At 57.8% G+C, this 25,533-nt stretch overlaps 1 protein-coding gene across 9 annotated transcripts in view; it reads right to left on the reverse strand.

Annotated features, from left to right (window-relative positions):
• Positions 1–25,533, reverse strand: part of LOC115350471 (heat shock protein HSP 90-beta) — a 42,389-nt gene that overhangs the window by 12,645 nt on the left and 4,211 nt on the right. Inside the window, exons 1-9 of one of the 9 annotated variants that reach the window (XR_005933792.1) lie at positions 8,985–9,141; positions 2,743–2,825; positions 2,151–2,232; positions 1,711–1,883; positions 1,343–1,482; positions 1,000–1,134; positions 733–830; positions 281–371; positions 61–152 (exon numbers count right to left, since the gene is read on the reverse strand). Coding sequence is in view for 8 of the 9 variants with exons in the window: in XM_041128206.1 (XP_040984140.1) it covers positions 61–152; positions 281–371; positions 733–830; positions 1,000–1,134; positions 1,343–1,482; positions 1,711–1,883; positions 2,151–2,232; positions 2,743–2,771 (840 nt within the window). In the remaining variant the exon portion in view is untranslated. Of the gene's footprint in view, positions 1–60; positions 153–280; positions 372–732; positions 831–999; positions 1,135–1,342; positions 1,483–1,710; positions 1,884–2,150; positions 2,233–2,742; positions 2,826–3,596; positions 3,770–4,512; positions 4,910–8,984; positions 9,143–18,120; positions 18,250–18,401; positions 18,429–23,127; positions 23,294–25,533 lie in introns of those variants that run through there. The other 8 variants (XM_041128206.1, XM_041128207.1, XM_041128204.1 and 5 more) reach the window with 8 other exon arrangements.

Consider the following 25,533-nt stretch of genomic DNA (forward strand, 5'->3'; position numbering starts at 1 on the left):
TCCTCTGTGCCCATCCCCTGATGTGAGGGGCAGGGCAGGGGTTGCTGGCAACTCACAGACCTTCTTAAAAATAGCAATGACTGAGGGCTTCTCATCAGGGTTGTGGATAGGGATGATCTTTGAGTTATTCTGCTCCATCCCATTGGGCTCATCTGCAAGGAAAGACACAAGTAGGGCATAGCAGACCCCAGAAAGCTGAGATCGAATTTAGTCCTGCTGTCTCATTCTTCCTCTCAGCTCTTCCTCTTTTTCCTTCCTCTTCCTCCTCTCAGCCCCTCACCTTTCTTAATCAGGTCTCTCTTGGTCTCCAGCTCTGCATTGTACACACGGTACTCTGTCTTGTCCTTCATGGAGTAGTATCGGAAGAAATCCTGCAGAGAGACAGCCATGGAGAACTCATTCATGCATGAGGAAAGAAGGCTACCAGGGGCTGTGTGGTAATAGCAGATATGGGCAATATGGGCAAATGCAATATGGACAAAGTATGTCTGATCCTGATGCTTTCCCGCTCACCCAGGGACTCATTTCCACAGTACCCCAAGGATACTGGAGTATCTGAGGTGGGAAATATCCCAGAGAGCTCCCTCGGGACGGGGAGAGCTTGCCCTGATCCAGGAGGTGGACACTGGTAGGAGCCAAGGCTGGGGTGCTAGTGAGCCACAGTCCTTCTGCTGTGATGTGCAAAGGTCCCATGTCCCCACACCCTTCCCCACCAGGACAACAAAGGCTCACCATGCGAGGCAGAAGGATGTAGGAGAAGATTGCCAGCATGATCGCCACACAGGCTGTGGTGAAGTAACCGATGAAGCTCTCAGGTTGCTGGGCACCAACTGGGAGCACAGGAAGGGAGGAGACGGGGGGAAAAAAGAAGGAGATGATGAGGGCTGAGAGAAGCGAGGCCCCGCTGCCATCTCCCACCCTACACCATGACCCCAGCAGATCCTGCTGACAGCAGTGCTCTGGGAAGGCCCTGTCACCTGCCAGGCAGGGATTACTCACTGGCAATACTGAAGATCATTGCCAGAGCGGCAAAGGTGCCCGCCAAGCCCTGCCCACTCATGACGGGAGCTGTGTAGCTGGCAGGCAGGAGCCCTGCCAGCCCAAACAGGCTGCTTTGGAGGATGGCGCCGAAGGCTGCGAATGGGAGAGATGAGCAGAAATGAGAAACCAAAGGCAACGATGGACTGCACCTCTGCGGGGAGCCAAGGCTCCCGCCCTGCGAGGGAAGGCAATTCCCCTTCCTCCTTGGCTCTCCCACAGTGAGGTTCATGCTTTTCTCCCAGAGACATCAGCCCTAGCCATGGGGCTGTGCCCCTTTCCTTCCCTCTGCTGCCTCACTCACAGTTGATGAGGATGATGCTGATCATGGTAAAGACGAAGAAGGGAAGAGGCTTCATGGCGACCTTCACCATGATCGCAGTGACTAAAAACACCAGCCCAATGGCCACCAGGCTGCCCAAGATGCGGATCTGCTGGGGAATCCTGTAAGAGAGGGTCTCAGTGAGGAAAACCCACCCCCCAAAAGCCTGCGAGGCTGAGGCCAAGCTCTGCCATGGGCATCCCAGCCAAACCACAGCACAGGAGACCAATGTTTTTGCCTTTGACTTGACTGAACAGGCTGCAGCTTGACTCAGTGCTGGGGCAGGAGGACGGGCCAGGGCTGGGTGGCCCCATGGCGGCTGGTAGGGGCAAGGAGGGGGCAAGGCTCACCGCTGGTGGATGAAGGAGTTGAGGCAGGTGAAGATGAGGAGGGGCACCATGGCGCAGAGAGTCATGAAGTTATCAAACATGGACTGCAGGTAGGAGGGGGACAAGGCAGCCTCACTGGTCTGGTTCCAGAAGCCGCTCATGTCCTCCGGGTCCACGAGGCGGCTGATGAAATACTGCGAGAGAAATGGCATGGTGGGGCTGAGGTGCTGCAAGGCCTCCCCCCAGCACACTCAGGCCACTCTTGTCCCCCCTCCAACCCCATGCCCAGCCCTCCTGCCGCCTCAGCACCACTCATCCCACCCAGGTCACCCACGCTTCTACCTCCTGCGTGCAAATGAGGGGGCTCTATGCTGTGCTGTGCTGCCACACCTACACCACGGTCCCTAGATGTGACAGGGGATGATTAGTGTCATGGGCAGCAGCAGGAGGGAAGCCCTCACCTCCCTGGCGGTCATGAAGAAATTCCATGGCAGCAGCGTTCCCAGACCAAGGATGAAGAAGATCAGCCAGACAGCCTTGTACCTGTGGAGGGGACACAGCGGTTTGGAGCTGGACACCAGGCAGGGCAGGGGTCAGGCATTGCTTCTGACTGTCCCCGTCTCCGCAGTGGAAGGCACCAGGAGGAGGAGGGTGGATGAAATTTATTGCCCTGTCCCTGCCCCACAGCCCCTGCTAGCCTGGGCTGCCAGAGGAGATGTGGCACTGCAGAGGGGCCATGGGAGGCCCTCCCCGGGAGGGTACGAAGGCAGGGGCAGGCTGGCTGCTCCTCAGCATGTGGCACCCAGGTGCAAAGTGGCCATCGCCAGAGCTGGGAGGGAGTCACGCTGCCCAGGCATGTCCTAGTGCCAGGGACTGTTTACAGCCTGTTTGCTATGGAAAAGGTGACAGAGACAGCATTTCAGGGAAGGGACAGCTCGGTAGCCCAGTGACCATGCAGGAGAGGGAGTCCCCCAGATGCTGGGTCCCCCTGTCCTCCCTCACCTCCTGGTATCCTGGATGTGCCCCAACACCTACACCAGAGCCCAGCATTACCTATCTTGGGGCCCGTCTCTTGCTGTCATCTTGTGCGGCAAGAGTCAGCACAGGTCCCAGCAAGTCTTGTGGCTGCTCTCCGTCTGGAAAGCAAACAGAGGATTTTATGGAGGAGTGAGGGATGCAGGCCAGGCAGGGGCAGTGCTGATTTTAAGTCCCTGGCCGTGCTGCTGGGCAAGTGCTCCACAGTACTGGGAGTCAAACAGAGCCGGCAACTGGTGAGAGCGCAGTGCAGCAGCTTTGGAAACCTGCAGCTCAGAGTCCTTAAGCTGAGGGGCTGTGACACACAGCCTTATTCTGCTGGCTGGGGGACACCAAGCCTTCCCTCTGAAAGGGAAACCGCTTTCCTGAGATGCCCAGGCTGCTCGGTGCCAACTGCCCGGCTGCTCCGCAGCAGCCTCTTAAAGGATTTGTGAGCCTGCAGCTCTCTGCCCCCAATCCTGGGGCTGTGAGCAAAGCATATGCGCACATCCCCCCTGCCCTCCCCACCTCCCTCCAACACCCAGGCACAGCGGCACAAAAGACCCATTTAATTCAGCAGTCTCTCCAGCCAGAACCACGCAAACCCCCCATTTCCAATTCTCGCTTCCCTGGGGCTGTCACAGCCCTTTCCTGGGTCACCTTGGAAAGCCAAGGGCGTCCCTGGCACTGCTGTTCCGTCCCCAGTGCCCACTGCTCTTTTTCCCCCCATCACCACCTACCCAGCCCCTGCCACCACGCTCGTGTTGCTCCCCTCGCAGACAGGCCCAGAGACGCAGCCCAGGAAGCCCGGAGAAGGGACCTTCCCTCCCTGGTCCACCCCCCCTTCCTTGGGCAGAGCGGGATTAGCCGCCCCGGCGAAGCGGCAGGCCTGCCTTGTCCTTTTCCAGTCCAGGCTGCGCAGCATGGGGTGCTCCAGCACCTCTCCCAGGGCTTCATCTGCAGTGGGGCTCCCGGTGCTGAGCCCCTGGCCCCCCCGGGGCATGCCCCTGAGCTGCCTGCACTGCTGCCAGCTACAGCATCCCTGCCTGCACCCTGCCAGGTAGGGCATGGGAGGAGGCAGGCAGGAAGCAGCATGCTGGGATCTGTAGTCCCTGCCAGCCCCGGCGTGCATTAAAGGCAGCGGAGCCCATCCCTTGTCGCAGGTGCTCGCGTGGTTCTGGGCACAGCTCACCTCCTCCCCTGGTGTGGTCCTGCAGGTTGGGGAGCCTACAGCTATGATGGAGCCAAAACATAGCTGGCAGGATGTGGAGAGGGATTTGGGAAGCCCGCTGGCTGCTTGGAAAAGCCAGAGCAGACTGACAGGTACATCTGCGTGGGACCGAAAGTCCCAACCCGGCAGGCGCCAGCCCATGACACCGGAGCCATCTTCAGCGCTGCTCCCCTGCCTTCCCACGTAGGCAGCTCAGGGTGTGACAGCTCCTCCCTTGCCCTTGTGAGCCACTTGGGCTTCCAGAGAAAATGTCCCAAAATCCCCTCCCGGCAGCCTGCCAGTGCTTCTGTGGGCAGGAAACGCCCCAAGCCCTGACCCAGGATTAGCAGGGGGATCTGCAAGCGCAACTGCCACCCCCTCACACACAGAAACCCCACCAGGGCCACTGCTTGTCCCCGAGCGAACAGATCTCTCCCCGAAACAGGTGGGAGAAGCCCAGCTCCCCCAGCAGGTCCCCAGCAAGCCCTCAACACACTGCCTCTTGCTGAGCCAAGCCCCCAGTCCCCCTCCCAGCCCCCCACACAAGGTCACATTGGTGTCCCAAGAAACCTGGGCAGGGACCAACCCCACAGACATACCTGGGGATGATGGAGCCAGGGAAAGCCCCCTGTTCAGCGTATTTGAAGGCAGCACGGTCCCCCCGCTTCCACAACCCCTGCTCTTGGGGGTAAGCGTCAGGCCCCAGCTCAAGTCACGGGGGCTGGAGCCATGTGGGTCTAGTGGCATCCGCAGAGGAGGACAAGAGGTGTCAAGTACCACAGCTGGCACACGGCCTGGGTCCCGCTGCCCAGGCACCTGTCCGCAGCACCCAGGGAAGGGAGGAAGGGAAGAGTGTCGTGGAGCAAGTGGCAGGAGCCAGGGGCAGCAGGGTGGAGGTGGGGGGGATCGGGGGGTGCCGGGGCAGGGCGCTGAGTGCTGTTCTGCCACGCTGCTTTCCCAGCCGCCTCCTGCTTCCGTCCAGAGAGCGCCCACATCCCTGCGTCAGGAGCCCGACCTCCTCGGCAGGCGCTGCCCGGCTGCCCGGCTGCAGCCTCCTGCCTGCTCTGTTTGTTTTCCGTCTCACTTCACTAAGTGCCTCCTAATTTTTTCCACAAAGAGCCAGTGCCTGCCAAGGGGCGCACGGGTCAGCACTCATTAGAGCAGGAAACGCGTCCAGCCACTGGCTCTTACAAACAACCCTACAACAAACAGAAAAGGTCCCTGCTCCGACCTGGCCACAGCAGCCCTACTGTAAGGGACCAGGGGATGGAGACCACCCTCCAGCCACCAGGCCGGCCCACCACAACTCTAACCACCTCCTGGAGGGGTCTGCTGATGTTTAGCCTGGCCACCAGCTTGGCGGCTGCACAGCCTGGGGGACAGGGACAAGGAGAAGCGATACGGGGCCTTGGCTTAAGGACATCAGTTTTGTTCCTGGGCATAGAGTAGTCTGTCTTATCCCCTCGGAAGCAATGTGTAAGCGGAAGGAGCAAGAGTGGGCTTAACAAACCACAGGCTAGGGCCTCTGAGGAGGTACAAAGAAGAGATGGCACAATTTTAATTGTCCATTCACACTACACAAAGGCCTTGAGAGATGCTAAGTGACACCTGCTGTGTTGGGCCATGCACAGTCCCATTGCCAGCCAAGGCCTGTCACCAAAACCACCTAACCTCTGCAGAAAAACTTGCACTGCAGGACAGCCACGCCTGCAGGCAGCCATTTGTCACTGGGATTTGGAGATTTCCATACCTCTCCCTTCCCATGCATTGACTTTTCTCCTGCTTCTGCTGCCTTCACCAAAGGTGAGCACAGCGCTTGATTGCCTTTCCACTCAAGAGCAATTTCATGGTGCCGGATAGGCACGCTATAGGTTTATTCCCAGAAATACCAGCTCTTTAAAGAAAAGTCCTTTACACCACACCAAGCGTAGCACCGTCCTTGCAGTCCCTAGACAAGGGGCTGCCAGCGGGCCCGATGGCAAGCACCCTGTGTCCTCCAGCTGCCACTTGTAGGGGATCGCTTTGCAGGGATAAGGTCAGCACTTCCTCTGAGCACAGCCAAGATGAGGCAGGGCCAGGTGCGTCACCAGGCTTCACCCCATCCCCTACATCTGCTCACCCCCCTGGGCGACACCAGTGCCCTCCTGTCAGGAAGGCTGATCTGGGGGCCCATCGAGGTTTACCTGTGGGCAGGGAACAAGCCCGGCACGAATAAGCGAGTCACGTGAAGCCCTGGTGGCTGTGACTCAGCTGGAAGATGGGAAATGCTCCGAGACCACCCATTTCATGAGATTTCATGTGTATGCCTGAACTCTAACCATGTCGCTCATGGGTCCTCCTACCTTCTGCCAGGGTCCAGGGAACCAGCCTCCTGGGCAGCGTCCTGCCTGCCTCCACCTTCAGCCACAAGCTGCAAGGACACGTGCTTGTATTTCACAAGACATATGAGTGTGCATGATTGTGCACCATTACCGTGGTGCTGGGACAAACACCAGCCCTCCCAAAATAAGGGCAGGTACCCTGGGTCAAATCAGAGGCTGGTCTTGCTCAAAAGCTTGGGTAAGAGTGGCACAGTCATATACTAACTCCTCGACTGCTCCCCCAGCCTCCGAGCTGGGAGGGACATGCTGTTCATGTGTTTTGTAGCCCGCGGCAGGCTTCACTTCTGTGAAATCCCTGCTTCCCCCTCTAACTCGGGAGCTTCTGAGTGAGGGCAGCATCTCTCCCCGTGCAGGATGTCAGCCTGGGCTCCCTCACCCTTGCTGTCAAAGGGTGGATGAACATTGGAGTGGCTTCTCCATGCTAGCCACTGCTTTACAGGCCTGGATTGTATCCACCCTACACCACATTTTCAGAGAAATTCTAGCTCACTTAGTCATCCAGGCACAGCTCCACACCTTTGGTCCTCCTTGTTGCTTTCCTCCCAGCCTCCCCTCGACCCTTCCAGAGACACTGGGGCTGGGAACACACAGGGACTACAAAGGGATGAGATGCCAGTTTGAAGAGCAGTACAAGGCTTTCCTGCTTTGTCACTCACAAAGATAATTCGATGTGTTTTTATGCACACCAAGCTATCCAAAACAGCTACAGGCCTTGCTGTGAGTGGCCGGCTCATTGTGTAATCTTGTTTGCAGATTTGGGGCTCCCACCCCCCTGGTCTATCACTTGATATTTATCTAAACTGAATTTCATCTGCCTACTGCCCAGTGTTGTAATGGTCTTCTGTACTCTTCCTAGCTGGCACTTGTCCCCATGAACCTGAGTAATCCAATCACCTTGGCAAGCCCTGTCATCTCATTGCTCATTCCCTTTTCCAGGTCACTCACGAACACATTGAAAAAACATGGGACCCAATGCAGCAATCTCTTTCCACTGCAAAAACTGACTGCTGACTCCTACACCCTCCTTCCTATTTTCTTACCAATGACAGAGCCATGTGAGGACCTTCCCTCTTGAGCAGCCAGTTCCCTTAAAAACTGGGCTGAAAGCCCTGGCTGAATATTTTGTGGGAAGCAGCATGGGCACCATGAGCCCAGAGTCCCTATGAAGCGCTGCCCCAGCTCAGGGGCCCCACGGCAGGCGCCTCCTCACCAGCCCACAGACCCCATCCCTGTGCACTCGGACACTCAGGGGATGCAGCAGATTCAGCAGTCAGCTTTTCCCTGAAGGTCCCTCCAGCCCTTCTTAGAAATGAACATCACATCTTTCCCTCCTCCCAGTCCCCGGGGGCTGGGGCAGTTGTGAATGAATGACTAGAGGCCACATGTGACAGCCAGCTAGTTCACCCTCCCTTTCCTTCTGGTGGACATCGCCTTAGCCTAGCAACTTGTTGCTGTTTAGCTTTGCTTTATAACCTTTTCTCTGCGGATGCTCTGAGGAGTCCCCCAAAAGAAGTGGAAGAAACTGCTCAGGCTCTTCTGGAGCGAAGAGAGGCAAAAGCTTAATCTGGACCTTCTGCTATGGCCTCTCTTCCTCCGATCCCCCATCCCTCCAACAGTCTGCAGCAGGCTTCATACTCCTGGTGTGCTTTGTGAGCAGTTTTCATAAGAGAGCTGATAGCACTTCCTATTATTCTTTTTCTTCTCTATTCTGAGCCCTGCCTCTGCAAACAGGCTTGCTGCGCCATCCACTCCCCCCAGAGCTGCTTGAGCCTGCGTCCTGAGGGGGGGACCTTAGCGGGGGAGCAGGATGGGGGCATTTCTGCCTCCTCCCTTGCCTTGCTGCCTGCAGACAAACTCCTCTGCATTGCCAGGTCTCGGCAGGCAGAAAAAACCTCCTGCAAGGCAGCCCGTGCAGCACCCTCACTCCCCAGAGGTTGAGGGTCCCTGGGCGACATTTCTGACCTGCTTCACCTTGCTCCCTCCACTCCTCCATGGGCAAAAGGAGAGGCAGCTCTAGACCCTCTCTGCCTTCAGGCTTGCAAACTCCCCGCAGAGCAGGAGCTATGGAGGCTGTCCCTGCTCCCAGCACCCACCGCCAGCCATTATCTCGGCTGCTGGGCGGTGTGGGGGAGGCGCGGGGGGAGCATTCAGCCCTGCGGTGTGTTTTGAACTGCTCACACCAGCCAGCTGCAAAGTCCCTTATCTGGAGAGTTCAAGGAGCCCTGAGAGGCTCCTCAGGGGCCCTCGCCCCTGGCAGGTAAAGTGACCTGGCCAGGCAGCAAATTCCCCAGGGACCCGGCGGGACTCCCCCAGTGAACAGCACTGTCCCTGAAGGGCTTGCCACCAGTGACTGGGCAGAGCTAGCCCTAAAACTACCGCAGGTAACACAGCTGGGACTCTTCCACCTATCAACAAGTCACACAAGGCCATGGGCGTCCACCTCCCCATGGGGGCTGCCGAGTGGGTTTCCAGCCCTGACATCTCACTGGCCAAATACCAACAAGGGGGCCATACCGATGGCAGCCCCATGATGAACGCACACAGCTCTGTCCAGGCACACCTCTTCCCCTGGCCAGAGAAAACCCCTCCAGGCACCCACCCAACCCCCCCAGAGCAGAGATGGGTGCTCCTGCCCAGCATCCCATCAAATGCTGCGGGGGGACATTTTAATGTCACAGTAAGAAGCTTACCAGAAGGGCAGGTTGGTCCCAGTCCCTTGCTCCTGGTCACTTCAGGCCACGGGACTGCGGGCACGGAGCCTTGGGAGAGGCAGGAAAACCCCTGCAAATATCAGAGCAGCCACCTGCTCCAAGGCCAGTGGTTTGGGGGTGCAGGAGGAGATACAGTGCCTGGGGTGGGCAGGAGCTAAGGGGGGACGTCATTTCTGAGGAGGTGTTAGAGGGGGAGAGATAAGCCACTCTCGGGAGCCTGTTTGCAGAGACAGGATAGGTAGGGGCTCTTCTGAGGAGCTGGTTTCCCTGATGGCACCCGCTCAGGCCGCTGTCCCCAGGGGAAAAGACCATCCCCTCCAAGCTACAACCCTGACCTGCTTCTCAGCAGGCTGGGGAAGGAGGCATGTTTCTCTAGGGCTAGGTTTGCACTCCATTTGTTGGAAATTTCGAAAAATAAAGTCCCTTTCTCCCAAGGGCAGAGGGAGGGATTTGCTCAGGGTTCCCCTCAATGCAGCTGCAGAAAACTCCAAAATCACACAGAAACCGCCTCCAGGACCTGGACGGTGCCTGCAGGCAGCTTTCAGCACCTCCAGGGGCTGCCTGGAGGTGGGGAGTTGCGGGGCGATGACCCACTAAGGGCAGGCACAAAGGCTCACACCAGGCTCACGCCACCTGGCCATGGCTTCCCTTGGGACCACCATGGATTTGGGGAGAGCCCAGGGATGCCTCCCCCCAGACCTTGATCCTCGCCCTGCATCCTCTGCAGCTGGTAGCCCCCCACAGCCCAGGTCCGCAGGGCTGGTCTGAGCCCCCCGGGGCTGCCGGTGTGGCTGGTGGAGGTGCTGCCTGGCTCTGCCCAGGGGCCGCAGGGAGGAGGTGTGCTGCGGGAAGGGGTGCTCCCCCAGGGTTGGCCTGGGGGCCACAGCAGGAAGAGGCACAATGGGAGGAAGCTACATTTCTGCTTCCTGATGGAGAAAACCCTACAGGACCCCTGGGGAGAACAACCGGACACCGTTAATGTAAAAATCAGCTGGGAGCACAAAGAGCAGCCAGAGGCAGCCCCAAGTCGGGAGCAGGTCCTCCTTGCACGGAGGAGCCTGGGGCTTGGTGCAGCGGTGGCACGGGCCACCACGTACCAGGACAGCCACGCATGGAGGACAGAGGCAATCCCAGCCATGCCACAGCACAAGGCATGGCTCCTGCCTGCCCCCAGCCTGGCTCTCCTGAAGGCAGGTGACACTCCTTATTTCCACCCAGTTGGGTGGGGAGAGGGATACTCCCTGGTGGGCTGGGGCAGTGCTTAGGTAAGACCCCCTGGGGCATGGCTGCCAGATGCATCTCTTTTGCTTTAGCAGCTTCCCCCCCCCCCAGTCACGCTCAGCCTTGCTCAAGAGGAAACGCTGTCTGTACAGATGATATCTTGGTTGGCCGCACCTTGGGCAGCAGCAACAGCACTGGAGGGATGGGCTGAGCTTAAGGGACTGTGTCCCCATTTCCCCTCATGTCTGCAGCTGAAAGGAGTGAAGGTGAGACCCGTAAAGAGGCAGCACACAGCAAGACAGGACAAGAACAAAACAGCTCATGGCCAGAGAAGTCTGAAGATAAGGACTCAATGAATGTATGGGAAGAAACCCAAGAGATAAGAGTCCCACAGCCAGGGAATGAAAGAGGGGCAAGATGAGTTTCTCTATACCCTGTCTTCTCCTGGGCTTGGTAGGGCCATATCTACCAGCAACACATGGCTACCCCAAGGTCACTGCTCAGAGAACAGTACTGGAGGGGAAGAGCAGAACTGCACAAGGCCACCTGCCATTGGTGGCCCCCAGGGTGGTAGGATGGAGAGTGGAGAGGGTTCCTCCTTCCATTGCTTCACGTTCCTGGCCCCGGGACTGAGCTCAGAGCTGGCAGACGCAGGAAGGAGTCAGGCCAGGAATGACACAACGGAGCTGAGCAGGGAGCAACCTGCAGTGAGGGGCTGGGGGAGAAGGATGGGGACAGCTTATGTTGCAGCCAGGAGGTCCTCAAAACAGCCCTGCAGTGAAATCAGGCTGTGAAATCATTGGAAAGTTCAAAAGCCCCTTTAAATCCTTCCCCAGGCTATGCACAGAGCCCCCTCTATGCACAGAGCCCCCGGCGGAGGAGGCTTGGAGGGCTCGACTCAACCCCAAACATATACCCCCACCCCAAATGCCACTCTGCACTTCACAGGGGCTCCTCTCCCCCAAGAGGGCCCAAGCCCAGGGCTCACTCGCTTGTCCCCAGAACAGGGCTGCTTCTGGAAGGGCAGGAAAAGCTGGCAGTCAACCAGCAGCCAAAGCACCTGCCCACAGCAGCCCCCGACCACCTTCCACACCCCAGGGCATGTTTGCCTCCCGGCAGGGAGAGGCTCAGAGCTCCTTCCAGCTCTGGCTCCTTCCAGTCTGGAGCTGGTGCTGGATGCAAAGGCACAGAGCTTGCAGCAGGCAGGACCCTCAGCCAGCAAGAGCTGCCTGCACCCAGCGGGAGCTGCTGAACCACACGCACCTGGGCTGCGCTGCCCCCTCGCCTGAGCCCCCCGAGCAGGTGAGAGAGCATCCCCAGGGCTGGATGGAGTGAGCCTTGTCCCTGCACCCAGAGGACTCAGCAGAGGGGCTGCAGCAGGCTGCCAGACCTGCTGGGGGGCTGGCACAGGGGCAGAGCTCATTTTGCCCTCACTCAGCAATTTTTCAGAAGCTGGGCGGGGCTGCACAGCTGCTTCCAATTTAGGGGGGGGGGGCGGAGGAACGAAAACAGAGCCACAATATGATCTTCCCCCGGCGTCACCATCTCCCCAGCTCCCAAAATTTGGAGGGGCGATTCCTCCCCACTGATCAGCAGCCACCCGGCAGAAGCTGGGACGTATACGCGGAGGCCAACCACCGCCAGGCCTGCGGTGGGTCGAGGTTGGCTCTATCCTCTGCATGTCAGCTGTGCCCGGTGGCTGGGACAGAAATGCAAGGGCTATTTTGGGTCCCTGCAGACCAAGCGGAGTTTCCCTTGTAGGCCAGCTCAGGAACAGGGGCCCTGGCTGACCGCTGCTTTTGGCACAAAATGTCCGCCGCTCTACTGGGAAAGGGGATGGTGGGCAGGGAAGCAGGTTTTGGTGCCCGCCACAGTCCTGCACAGTCTCTCTGCCAGCCGCCTGTCCTGTCAAGATCCCACTCGCTGCCCAGACAGCTGCAGCATCTCACAAACCCTGAACTGGCTTCAGCTGCTAAATGCAGCCATTTCATAATGGACAGGGGTACAGTGGCTCTGCTCCAGGAGACTGGGCACGTCTGTCACCCCCTCATACCCACACCCCCTTTGTCCCAGCCAAGGGGCACCCCATGATCCCCAGAAAAAAAAGGAGGGAGAAGGGATTGATGCCCTGGCTAGGTCTGCTCCCCTCACGTGCCCAAAGCCAGTCACTTCCAAAGTTGCAGCCATCTCCGAGCAGTGGGGCAAAGCCGTCTCCACAAGTCCTAAGAGCTAGGGGGACTCGAGGAGCCACACATGCCTGCACACTTCCCAGCTGATTTTAAATTAGGCTGAGGGGAAGATGCTGCCCAGTGAGAACCGGGCTTGCCATGTCCCTGCTCTGCGGCAGCTCCAGAAAAGCCGTGTGGGCAGCGCATGGTCTGCACCAAGGAACGGAAAGCCAAAGTGGCAGCACGCCATCAGCAGCGTGGAGCAAGCAAAGGACTTGGAGTAAACACCCAGGGCGGAAACGCCACCTCTAGTACCCTCTTCCCTCCTCCCTGAACAACTCAGCTTCCCCAAACGCCCTGGCAGGACTCAGGTCTCAAATGTGGAGCCAGAGCAAGGCTTGAGGCGGACACCTCCTTCAGAGGGAGTAAGTCAGAGCCCGAACCTCCCGCTCGGCACTGGCCTCAGCTAACCCGGAGCAAACAGGAAAACTTTTATGTGAGTAGGATCAGACAGGGAGAGCTAACAGGAGGTGGGGAGCTCACTCCTGTGTCTGCCCATACCCCTGCAAAACAGACTCCCTCATGACCGACAATAATAAGCCTAGCTGCAAGTCAGAAAAGGGCAAATCACATCCCTTCCAAATGCTAACCTGCAGACGCTGCTGCATCTGTGCAACCAGCCAACGCATGGTGTGCCACAGCCATGAGGTCCCGGGCTGCAGGGGACCATGAGCATCCTCGGGGATGCCTCAGGTAGGCATGGAGAGCCCCACCTGAGTGCTTTGCTTGTGCTGAAACAGTGCTTTGGAGAGGTTGGTGTCGGCTTGCAGACTCCGACGGCATCCCAGCCTCCCCCACATTAATTTGGGGAGCAGAGGAGACAAGGGCAGCTCTGACACTCCCTGCTGGAAGACCAAAGGGTACCATAGCCTCTGTCAGAGTGAGCTGGCCATCCAGCAAGGTGTCCTGCCAGAGCTCGCCCGAGTGCCTGAACACGCTGGGATGCCGATGCACTCCCACGGCGATGCCAGGCGATAGGGAGCCCAGGGGCTGAGCCCTGCTGAAGCAATCCCTTTCTGGCACATTGCATCCTCCTTGCAGCCACGGGGGGAGGAAGAGAGGGACAGCTGGTGGTGGACAACTTGTGTTTGTTTATCAACAGCCAGGCAATTTGGGCTTTGTTTCTGTTCAAAGGCTCCTCTTTTGGAGCAAGCCTACCTGCAGAGCCCAGGCAGGGCAGCTCCCTCAATCCCCCACGAGGCACAGCTCCTGCCCTGCATCGCCCTGGCACCGTGTACCCACTGCCTGCGGGATAACAGCCCTGTCCCGGAACATGCTGGCAGATGAATGCCCTGATGTGGTTCACCACGCATTCACACCAACCTTGTATTGTCACAAGGAGTGAGTGTGAAGACAGGAACGAGAAGTTGCAGGGGAGGGTGGATCGCTTCTTAATAGCTTGGTTGTGTTGCCATTGGTCTGCCTCCTCCCATGGTTAATGGATAACGCTCCCAATCTCATCAGGATGGTGTGGAGACCTACCCAACCCTGTTGGCCTCAGCCACAGCCCTACACCTACAAACCCTGATGGGCTGAAAGCACTGCACTCCCTGTGTGCATCCTGCGGCAGTGGGCTCCCCGAGAGGGCAGAGGTTTGATCCAGAGCAAATACCATCAGGGAGCTCATCCACAGCACCGAGGGAGGATATCTCAGGCAAAAAAATGGAATTGCCTTCAACTTGGTCCTGAGGCCAGGAAAAGACAAGGCCTGTCAAAGGCAGGGCAGGGCAGCTCCTTCAACCCTGAGCCCCTGGCCAGGACCAAGAAGCGAGCTGTGCCACCAGTCCCTCCTGCCTCCCCGAGTTGTTCTCCAGGGGTAAGCCCCAAGCCTAGAAGGAGAGAGCTCCTCTCACAAGGGTTTTCCATGAGCAAACCTGTAGCAAAACTCAAATGGGGCTGCCCACCCCAAAGCCCTCACCCTCTTCGAGCTCCTCCAGGTGAGCCGGCCCCCGGCCGCACGTGTAAATTGGCTCCCTATCCCTGCATGGCATCGGTGGGTGGCTGTGCTAGGTGTGATGAACCAGACAGAGGTGAGGACCACACTCGGAGCCACAGCATGGGCAGCAGCGGGAGAAGCCAAGTGGGGTGGCCCAGGCAGGACGCCCCTCTCCCCAGCAGTCTTGCAGGAGGCTGGGGCCATTTCAGGGGCAGTCTGGGGGTGCTGGTACACATTCAGGTTGATGGCTTGCCCTCGGCACAGCAAGGCTGGTGACACAGTACCTGCAGCCTCAGTACATGGCCAGAGCAGGATGCTTGCCAGGCAGGAGGCTGACTGCATGACCCTCTGGTTCCGCCGCTGCTCCCGACCTAGCTGCATCCCTCCCAGCCTTGCTCTTCTCCACCTCCAGCCCCTTCCTGCCTCCTCCCTCTGCGACTTCCCAGTTGGCTCACTCCATGAATTTCAAGCTGGAAATTTCACAGCGAGGTGCTTTCCCAACAGACAAGTCCTAAAGGAAATGAACTAAAGCAAATCCCACTGGCAGTGGTGTGGTGGGAAGAAGGCAAGAAGGCTCTGTGGAAATCTGCCTGATTTCCTGCTGGCTTCTTCTGCATGAACCAGCAGGCAGGCAATAGGTCTCTGCTCCCTTTTGGCCTCAAAAAAAGCTGGTCTCCTGGAGATGAAGCCTGACTGTGCTTACCCACAACTTAACTAAGAGGCTGAAAGAGAGCCTCGAGCACTGCACCCAGAATGCCAGGCTCACTGATTTGTGTCACGGATAATGCCATGCATACCCAGTGCTTTGAGCCTCCCCTTTCTCGGGGATCGGTGAGACCAGGGAAAAGCCTGCTCCAAGCCAGAGCAGGACCAAAATGTCACAAAGTGATGTTCTTCACACCACCAGCATCAGCAATGAAGCTAGAAAGGGCTAGCACTATCCCTACACAACAGCTTCCCTTGTCTCATGAGAGCAACAGCACTTGTACGTGTTCCTCACACAGCACCGCAGCTCCTCTCCCACACGGGGACCTCAGAGCCCACGTACAGCCAATGCCCTGACCAGGTCTGCAAGGTCTGGAGTGGGAGATAGGGTGCAGTGCTGCACTGCAACCTCAGCTGGCGGCAGTGGGGTCCCTCCGGACCATACAACCTGATGTAACCAAACCCATCCAGGATCGGCCCCTACTCCACACGCTTGTTTCCCCATCCCATGTCTTGCACACTGTTAACTTAGGAAGCACTTAGTCTTTATTGCACTGCTTAATCAAATCTTAATAGCTGTGTGGCTGTTAAAATCCTGACTCCTGCCTATCTGCAAATGCCTGTAGCTCACTCTGCATAGTGCTTTGTGCCTGAGCTTGCTGGCAGCGGCGTACAGGTTAGCATGGAGATGCAACTCCAAGAGCTTGTGGTCCTGCAGTCCCAGTGCTGGGCTGCCAGGCGTCACACAGAGCAGAGCTAGGTGCTGGGGAGGCTAAGGAAGGAGCAGGGAGGTGAGCAGAGTTTGCACTGTGGGGTCGCTACTGAGCTGGCAAGGACTGCAAGCAAACAGCACTCTGCTGATAAGAGCGGGTGTTGCAGCTTCCTTAACACTTGCCAAGGACCTGGATGTTATGCTGGACGAAAACAACTGAGATCTACAACTGTCCTAGAGGAAGCACTGGAGGCTGCTTGCTGGCTTCCCAAAGCCCATGCCTGGTGCCTTCCCATCTGGACAGGGCAGGCGGGTGCTCCTGGGCTCCCTCTGGCCCGATGGGCCAGTCCCCAGCCCTGCCTCTGCCAGTGGAGTTGGGATTGGAGCCAGGCAGAGCAAGGAAGGTGCAGTGCGGGAGTGGGTGAACGGGTGCCTTGTCCTCCGCGCCCTGGCTTGCCCCCAGCCCACAACAAGGAGGGAGACAGGTCAGGCCAGGGCAAGAACAAAGCCCATGGCTCATCTTCAAAGAGGAAGAGGCTCATTAATACCTCCCAGCCCAAGATAATGAGAGCAGGGATGCCATGATGGGGAAATGATGCCAGTACTTAATTATGCAGCTTGGGGAGGAAAGGAGAAGAGGGACAACTTCAGGATGAAGGTGACACCCTGCCCTGTGTGCTGGCAATACATTTGCTGGTTCAGGCTGGAGTGAATTTATTCATGTTCTTCACTCCACGTACCTGGTACAGCGTAGGCCCTTGCCTCTCGTCTGTGCTAGCTGGGGGGAACAGCCACTCCACAAACCATCTTCTGGGACCTACGTTACAGCCCTCAGTGCTGTATAGAAACTGCCCCTGCTCTGTGAAGACCCCCTCAGTGAGCCAAGAGCAAGTCTACCTGTCTTTTTCAGGAGCAAAAGGCAACGGCGGGAGCAGGAGTGCTCCGGAGAGCACACGTGTGGTGCCCACACTGCACTGACACTGTATCAATGGCTCATGAGCCACACTCGGACAATCAGCAAGCCCAAGAGAAAAGTATCCCTGTCTAGTCACGTCCTGAGACAGCTTTGTAGTGAAGGCAGGCTCGAGGAAGCCCAAGGCTGTCTGGCAGCTCGCAGGGGCTGGCCAGCGGAAACAATGCCGCCAAGCCGGGATGCAGTGCAGGAGGGGAGTGGGATTTCCCATGTCGGCATTCACAGAAGTCTCTCAATTGCGTCGGCTCACAACAGGCAACTGAGGGGCCATCGGGCTGCTTCCTGCTTCAGAGCAGCCGGGAAGCACATCCAGCTGTGGCCAACAGCTGCATGAATTCCTCATGCAGCCCCTAGCCCTGAGGAATCTACTGGGTTCAAGGATACAGGCTCACTTGTCTGCAATCCCACACCCCAGGGCTTGGCTGCTGCTGCCTTCCCACACAGCCCGCAGCTCCACAGCCCGTTCCCGAAAGGCAGATGGGAGCACTGGTGAGTACAGGCAGGGACTGTGTTGGGCTGGCAGTATTAGCACCTAGTAGGGGTGTGAGGCTCAGATTTAACTACAGGGGTGGGGAGGACAGCAGAAAAGGGCTCCACACAGAGCCCTCAGCGCTCTTGCCTGGACCGGGCTCTTGAGCTTGCTCCTGAACGGGTTTGCTCAGGACCAGAAAGAAACGCTTAATGAAATCTTCCACAGGGTCCCACAGCCAGCTGGGAGCATTTTCTTGAGCAGGACCTGCAGCAACCCCGGCAAAGGCCGCCAGCCAAGGGGGCTCTGCCCCGCTGCTTGCACAGCAGTACATGGCGCCCAGCCCACGTGCTTTCCAGTGGGTCCTTGCAACGCGGGTTCGGCTGCAGCATGCCGGCAGCCGCTGTCGCGCACCCACCCGAGTGCCTGGCACAGATGCACATCGCCGCAGCCGGAGGACCGCTGCACAAACCCCTCGGTGAAGTCCTGCATCCCAGGTGTCAGAGCATCACCGCGCTTTGTGCCCCCAAAACCGCATACTCTTCCCCCGGCAGTAACTACGAAAGGGGATTTGGAGTTGCAGTGAGAGGCAGCGAGGAAGAACCCCCCCCCCCCCCATCCCAAAAGGCAGCAGCTATGCATCACCCCCCCCGCCCCGAGGCGCGACCCACACACCGGCTTCCTCCCCCCCCCCCCCGCTGCGGTGCCGGATCCTGAGCCTGCAACTCCCCCCCCGCCCCGGCTCTTAGCAGCGTTTCAAAGCTGCCAGGTGCGCGGGTTCCCCACGCACCCGGCAGCTTTGAAACGCTGCTAGGAGCCTCGGTGGGAGCCGGGGAGGTGGGTTACAAGCACAGCGACTGTAAGCGAATACCTTAAATACGGCCGCCCCCCGCTGCCCCCCGCTCCTTGCCGGCTCTGGCGCCTTCTGTCCCCAATGCGGATGGGAAATCACCTCCTCCCCCCGCGCTTCGCAAACTCCTCCTCCTCTTTTTGCCGCCCTCAGCGCCACGCGGTTCCCGCGTGGGGGAGGCGGCGGGTTTTCCTTCCTCCCCCCCCGCTTCCCCCCCCCCCCCCCGCTATCCGGGGAGAGCACGGGTAAGATGCGCCGCGACCCTCCGTGGGCAGCCGTACCCACCCCACGGGTGAACCCACCTGCACCGCGCTCTTCCACGTCGCGCCGCTTACTGGCCCCGGCCCTCCCTCCGGGCTTGCCCGCCCCTGGCTCCCCCCCTCCTTTTCCGCGCCTCCCCGCATCCCCACACCCCGCAGCCGGCGGGAAAACCTCCGGCCCTCCCAGCCCAGGGTTCGACTGCTTTAGCAATGCACGGCCCTGGTGGAAGGAGAGCAAAGCCCCCTCTACGTTCCTGAGCTGCACCCAGCTCCGGGTTTGCATTAATACCCATACATTAGTAAATATCATAGCTCTGAAGGGAGCTCTATATTATATTACGGCTCTAAAAGGAGTGTGAACTGGCCCCATCTGTTAGGTCCATTGCTTGTCCCCAGTGCTGCATCCTAATCTGGACAAAACCCCTCTCTGCTGGCAGTCACCACTTATGGGTGTTAAAGAACCCCCCCCCCCCCAAACATATATATATATAGGGTTACCAAGAGGATTGAAGACAGCTTTTTGCACTGTGTGTTCATGGTGGTGCTACCCGGGATGGCAGGCGATGTGCAGACCTCTCTGAAATTTAGCAAGTTCCCTGTATCCAGAGGACCTAAGTATTGCATGTATCCAGTATCCAAAGGGCAGGCGTGGACTCTAAGCTGTTTTTTTTCAGGCTGCCCGTCTCCAGGCTTCTATCTCTCCGGAACAGATATCTACTCCGCTGTGATGAAAGCCTGTTGTTTTGCTTAAGTGCCAAGGTGCAGCAGGACTCGGGGTACTTTGTCCCCCAGCAAAGGGGAGTGCACCTGAATTCAACCTCATAGCCGGGCTGTTAAATGGTCTGCAGAAATCTTTTTTATGTAGCTCTGTGTTTCAAGGTGCTTCTGCCAGGAGCACGGGGCCCTCCTTGCTCTCCCCGTTCACCTATGCCATGCGGCCACAGGCAGTGGCACCAGGAAGTCCCTGCAGCAACTTCAACTGCAAAAGCATTTGCTCTGTTACTAAAAAGCCTGGGAAAATTCTCTGCAGACAGCGACCAGTTTGGGTTAGAATTAAAATCAGAAGTTAAAACACCCCCGAATGCTCTGGCAGATTCCCATCCTTGTGATCTCTCAGGGAGATGATCTCTAACACACAACTCCCTGCAGAATCCAAGCACCAAGCTTGTATTTTAAGACAGACCTGCAAAGCATCGCCATGTAAGCAAGAAGTCCCCAAAGCCCGAGAAAAAGGCAATGGGGATGGGGTGAGACAGCTACCGGTGCTTTCTGAGACACAAGGATGACACTGTGGAGTGTCAGCTTCAGGAAGTGACTTCCCCGCTGTCCTGCTCGGTAGCAGCCTTTGCCACTGGGTCTCTCCTTCTGCGCTGGTGGTAGATATTTGTTGCGGTTATGGGTTTCTGGGGTCAGATAGCAGGGTGCACTAACAACGTGAAGTGAGCAGCAGACAATGTTGTCACATAATAAGACAGGAGGCTGTTGTCTTAAATGTAAGACTCAGATCAAATTAAATTTAAAAGCTCCCATCTCCAATTAAGCTCCTGCTGCGTCTCCCAAGCAATGATGGATCCAAGCCCTGGGCCTGCCTTTCTTCAGCCTATTTTCCCTAAGCCTTTCTGATCTGGAAGGTCATCCCCTGGGTAAGCTCCTCTCCCTCTCTCTCTCCTTCTCCCTCTCCCTCTCCCTCTCCCTCTCATTCTCCTCTCCCTTCCCTCCTTCCCCCCAGCATAAAGGGAAAAACATAAACCAAGATCACTTCAAAATAGGCTCGGGGAAAAAAAAAGCAAATAGAAGAGCAAGGTCACCTGCTTTAGGATGTCTTCACATCACCTCCTCTCTGGCTTTAAGATGTGCCACGCTGTCACCTACGGAACCCTATGTGCCCCCATGTCCTTGAGACCTCAATGCCACAGCACTTCGGGCCCCGTGTTTCCCCTTGAGATGTCCACACTTGCTGCTTAGCAGCATTGAGCTAAAATTTGAACATCGCTACAATTTTATTTTTCTATATAAGCTCCAGCCTCAGCACAGGCTAAAAGCTGCAGGAACCAATCCCCCAGGGACTCCTGAGTGCGAAGTCCAGACTGGCAGTGCTCAGCTGAATGACCACTGTGGTTTGAGAAGCCAGGACAAGGCTCTCAGCGTCATTAAGAGTCTCAGACCTCGTCGGGAGGAGAAACACTTCAAAATTTACCTTTGAGTGGATATTCTGGGAAGTCTCTGCTTCAGGACAGGGTGGGTGTAGACGCTGCCTCACCCCAGGCTTTCAGCAGCAGGGCACGTAGCACTTACCATCCCCAAAGTACGGGATTAAATGTTCTCTAATTCACAGCTCTGGTCCTGTCTCCACAGCCGCTCCCAGGCACTGGAATCAACATGTCTCAATAGAGATGTCTCTCAGTGGAGACAGGCAGTTTGAAATCCATTAACGCTGAACAGCATTGTAGCCACCAGTGACTGCAGGCAGACAGGAGGCCAGCAGATATACCCGAGGGGAGGCAAGGAGAAAGGCAGCTTCCAGCTTCTAAGTACAGCACGGGCTGCCGGATGCTTCTCTGCACAGACCTGTGCACCCACCCACTACCAACTTGCAGGATGGGTTCTAATGATACCTTCCTTGGGGCAAGCAGGAGACCCAGAGCGAGCAAGACACCATGGAGAGAGGAAGGCTAAGGCTGGGAGAGAGTGCCCATTAAAATCCAGCCCTGGCTGGTGCAGGACAGAATAGATTTCACCCATGGGTCTCATCTCAGGAGAGGCACTTCAGCCCCCTGGGGAGCACGTCCGTCCTCAAGAGTGATGCACGGTCCTTGGGCTGCGTGATGCCAACTCTGGCACGTGGTCTCAGGGAGACGACACCTCTTCTGTGAGGGAAGGTGACAAATCACACAGCCAGTGACAACTCACTTATCGCCCCGCAAACACGAGCCCTTGCTGAAGGGCCAAGCTGCCTTGCTTCACCTTGACAGGATGCGTTGCCTTTGCGGAGCCTTCTGCTCCCAAATGACTCTCATGTTATTGTCTTCGCCTTTCCAAGTATAATAACAAGCCTCCCAGAAGAAGCAAACAGCTGCGGGAACAGTTTCTGCTCCAAACTGGAAACAGCTGGTGCTTTGCCCAGTACTGGTACTGGGCCACCACTGTAGGACACCAGTATGACACACAAAGCTAGATGTTTCCCCCCTGTGTAATTTGGGCAAGGAGAAAAGGCAGCCTCGAGCGGGGCTCAGGGGCTTGTTGCTCTTCCACCCTCTCCATCCCCAGAGCAGCAGCGTGGTGCCAAAATACGCTGCTGCTGTTGGCAGATTGCTGTGCTCCCCAGAGCAAAGGGAGAAGGCAGAGTCCTTCTTTCCCGGAGGAAGGCAGCCAGCGAAACCTCTCCTTTACATAAGGCCATGAGTCCTATGGACACGCTCCCCAGGACATGCCGATGGGGCTCAAGCTGCCCAGCCCTTTGAGTTTTCTTTCTGAAACCACAAACGTGCACTGCAGGCATTGCAATGCCGTCACCTGGAGCCCAATTTGTAGGCTCTGCTCAATGCTAGTTTGTAACAAGCAGAACAAACTGGCGAAGTGCTCTCCCTTCAGAGACGCTTGCTGCCAAACCTTTCACAAAAGCCACTTCCACCCCCCACCCCCCCCTTGTAGCAATTCCCTGCTTCAACTAAAGCAATGAAATCCAAAAGGGGAAAGCAAACAAACAGCTGGTTTGGAAAGCAAGAACAAAAAGGGAGATTTATTCCAGGCTGTGGGTAATGCATCATATGACCTGAAGGAATATTTTCCGTGCCTCTTGGGCAATATTTGAGTTCTAGGGCCTGAGGAGCAAGGCAGGATTTGCAGGCACTTAGTATTTTCAGGATCCTTTACACTTGGCACCCGTGTCGACCATTTTCCTTGGAGATTTGCAAGCACTTTGCAACTGTACCTTAATTAACCCGCCAGCCCTCCTCTACAATGAGATTTCCCTTTCCCTCTAATGTGCCTGTGCTAGGGGCAGGGGAAACTGAGGCATGGGGAGGCCATCAGTCTGTAGCAGGGCTGAGGTCGGAAGGCTGCATGCTGTCCAACTCCCCTTTCCATTGCAAAACTGCCCTTCCCTTTGCAAGCATGACTCATGGTGACAGTGTTTCCCTCCATCGGGTGCTGCCCACCCCATCCCGGAGGAAGGCATGGGCGGCTCAGCTCAGAGAGCCTCTGCACAGGCCCTCGGTGCCACAGAGCAGAGAAACAGAGAGCCACTGTGTTTAAAAGGCACAGCAGGCAGGCAGGAGTGGGGTGGCAAGAAGATTAGCAGCCATATCCGATTCTCTGCACGTGTGACAAGGCAGCAGAGCACAGCCGGGTTGGGAAAGGGGGAGAAGGGGCATTTTAATCAGTCACATGGAGGGAAACACAGAAGATACTGGACCTCTGTCAAGTGCCAGCAGGTTATTAACCTATTAGCCAATGGGGGGAAAAAACCCACTGCAGGCTCCTTGGAATCCAGTTATAATGACACTGCAATGATCCGGGATGCTTTGATAGTCAACAAAGCATCTCAGCCTGTTGCTGAGATCAGCGAATGGCTCAGGGACCATTTTAGTTTTGCTGTTCCCTCACTGGCCCTGGCTGACCCCAGAGCAGGGTCCTGGCTGGCAGGCCCTTTTTGGGGTGGGGGTTCTCCAGTCATTGCTTGTGGGGCTCCTGACTGTGACCCCCTGGGACCTTGGTGCCCTGCCCTGCATTTCAGGATGAGAAGTGGCAGGGCAGAGGTGATGCTCACCTGATGGCCTGAGCCTGGCTGGGACCAGGTGGGGAAGAAGCGGGCTGTGATCCCCTTCTGAGCTCTGCCTATGACACAGAGATCCAGCTGGGCACGTCACTGCTCGCAGGGGGCCAAGTAGATCTCCAGCGCGCCGCCGTGCCTCTGCTTCCTTGCACGACCCAACCTGCCAGGATAAAGTCAGGCAGCTGCCTGTGACTCCTTCACTAGTGGGCTGAGGGCAGCAGGAGCTCGCTGCCAGCAGAGGAGCAGCCCTGGGTGAAAACCTGCAAGGAGAGGCAGGGGAGAGGGAGGCACTTGCTGTGGATCGGCCCCACCACCTCCCAACACTCAGCATCCCCCCTCACTGGTAACACCGAGATGCAACGAGGTGACACAGTTACCCCCAAAGCACTCGCAGCTCCAGTGAGCAAACGGCCCAGAGACGTGGCAGGGAAGGGCCTTGGCCCCGAGTGCCTCCAGCCTGGTCGTGGGGACGTGGGTGTTTTCCAGTTGGGCAAGCAGAAACAAACCCCATTGTCCGCTGGGCAGGCACAGCTCAGCAAGGGGCCCATGGCACCCACAGGGCTCCCAGGGGCTGGCGTGGGCAGTGGGGTCCAGTCAAGCTCCAGCCCCTCTCAGACTGCCAGAGGGGAGGGCTTGGTGCCCCGTGGGGCAGCAGCATTTTTGGGACACGGGGCATCTCGCAGCTGGCAGGCTGGGGGGTGGGACATAAACCCCTCTACCCAAGCCACTGCTGAGTGTCTCCCATCTCTGCCACCTCCTGGGCGAGATCCTTCCCACAGCGATCCCTCCCTCCTCCATCCCCATCCCTCTGCCTCCCTCCCCACACCCTGCATATCTTCCCTCCCTCCCTGCACTGCTGCTGCCATCTCCTCAGCTCCAGCTGCCCATTTGCTTACTCTTACAAGCATTTACTGCCTAATGACACCAATTAGCCCCAAAGTTGCTGGGTGGCTAGTTATTGAATGACAGCCATGGAGCCACTGGCCAAGGGTGAAATGTTACCCCTGCAGCAGGCAGTTTCCACCTGCCAGGGGCCAAGCTGAGACCTGGGTAAACTCAAGACACACAGTGCAGGCTCCCACAGCTACCAGAGAGCCAGGGTTAACCCCTGGCACAGCAGCAGGCAGGAACCCCCTGCAACATTCAGAAACGGCAGCCCCAGGGCGAGGGCTATGCTGAGCACCCTGTCACCCTGTCGTGGTGTGAGACCACGTCCTTGGCAGAGAATGGAGCTGGCTTGGGTGGAGGGAGCCACACTATAATCAGGGTCATCCGGCCCATTGAAGCAGTGCCGGGGGCACATCCCGCTCCTTGGCATGACAGAGCAGAGCCATTGAGGAAGGAGCCGGCTGGCACCCAGCCACCCTCGTAAAACACCATGGGGAGCCGCGGGCAGCTGGGAACAAGGGACCCTGGCAGGAGGAAGAGGGGTGGCAGCCGCTGTGTGGTCCTGCTTTCCCCCACAAAGCCCAGCCATGCCCCAGTGAAGCCAGGTGCCCAGTGGCTCCCTGGATCTCCAAGCACCATCTAAAAGGCAGAAGAAGCCTTGCTGGGGGATGGCTGAATCCCAGGCCTGAGGGATAGCCTGAAGCCATGGCTCCCCATCAGCCTTCCCCAGACACCTTGGTGGCAGTGGGCAGAGCCATGCTCCAGCTCTCAGGGAGTGCCGCTGCGGCTGGAGGCTGCACACCCTGCACAGCAGGGCAGGGGGAAGGTGCCTGCCTGCTCTCCCAGCCAGCCAGCTCCGTGGCCACTGGCATCTTGGGGACCATGGCACGTGGCCACCTGCAGAGAGGAGGGCTCCAAACAGCCCCAGGAGCTCTCATGGCTATGCTGGCCCCAGTCTGTGCCTGGCCCAACGGTCGCTGGCTGGCGTGGAGGAATTCAGCTCTGTGCAAACGTCTGGCATGGCTGACTAAATCCTGTTTGGAGACTAAGCCCGTCCTGTCATGCTTTTCCCCTTGGGTGAATCAGCAGTGGAGCTGTGGCTGAATGCTTCCAAACATTCCCCAGGGAGGTCTCCAGGAGGGCCCTTTCCCACAGCTTCCAACAGTACCAGCCGTTCATCATTTCCCCTCCTTGCCAGTCACGCTTCCGCATGTTCCCAAGCTGAAACGCGGCCCCCCCAGGCCACCCGGCGGAGCACAACCATGAGATACCAACAGAAGGGCAGGCCGAACCCATGGCCGGCAGCCCGGCCGGCGGGTATCACATCGCTTGGACTGCCCCCCTCCCTCAGCCCCTCTGCAAAGCCGAGCGTCCACCTGTGGGCAGACGATGTGCTAACATGGCCCAGGGAGAAGGAAACGCTCCGGGGGTCCTGCGCCCCTCACGCGTGGGACTGGGGGACGCCGCCGGGAGCCAGCGGTGCCTCGTGCTCATGCCGCCAGGGGGACCCTG

The sequence above is a fragment of the Aquila chrysaetos genome, chromosome 13, assembly GCF_900496995.4.
Source record: "Aquila chrysaetos chrysaetos chromosome 13, bAquChr1.4, whole genome shotgun sequence".
Taxonomy (NCBI): domain Eukaryota; kingdom Metazoa; phylum Chordata; class Aves; order Accipitriformes; family Accipitridae; genus Aquila; species Aquila chrysaetos.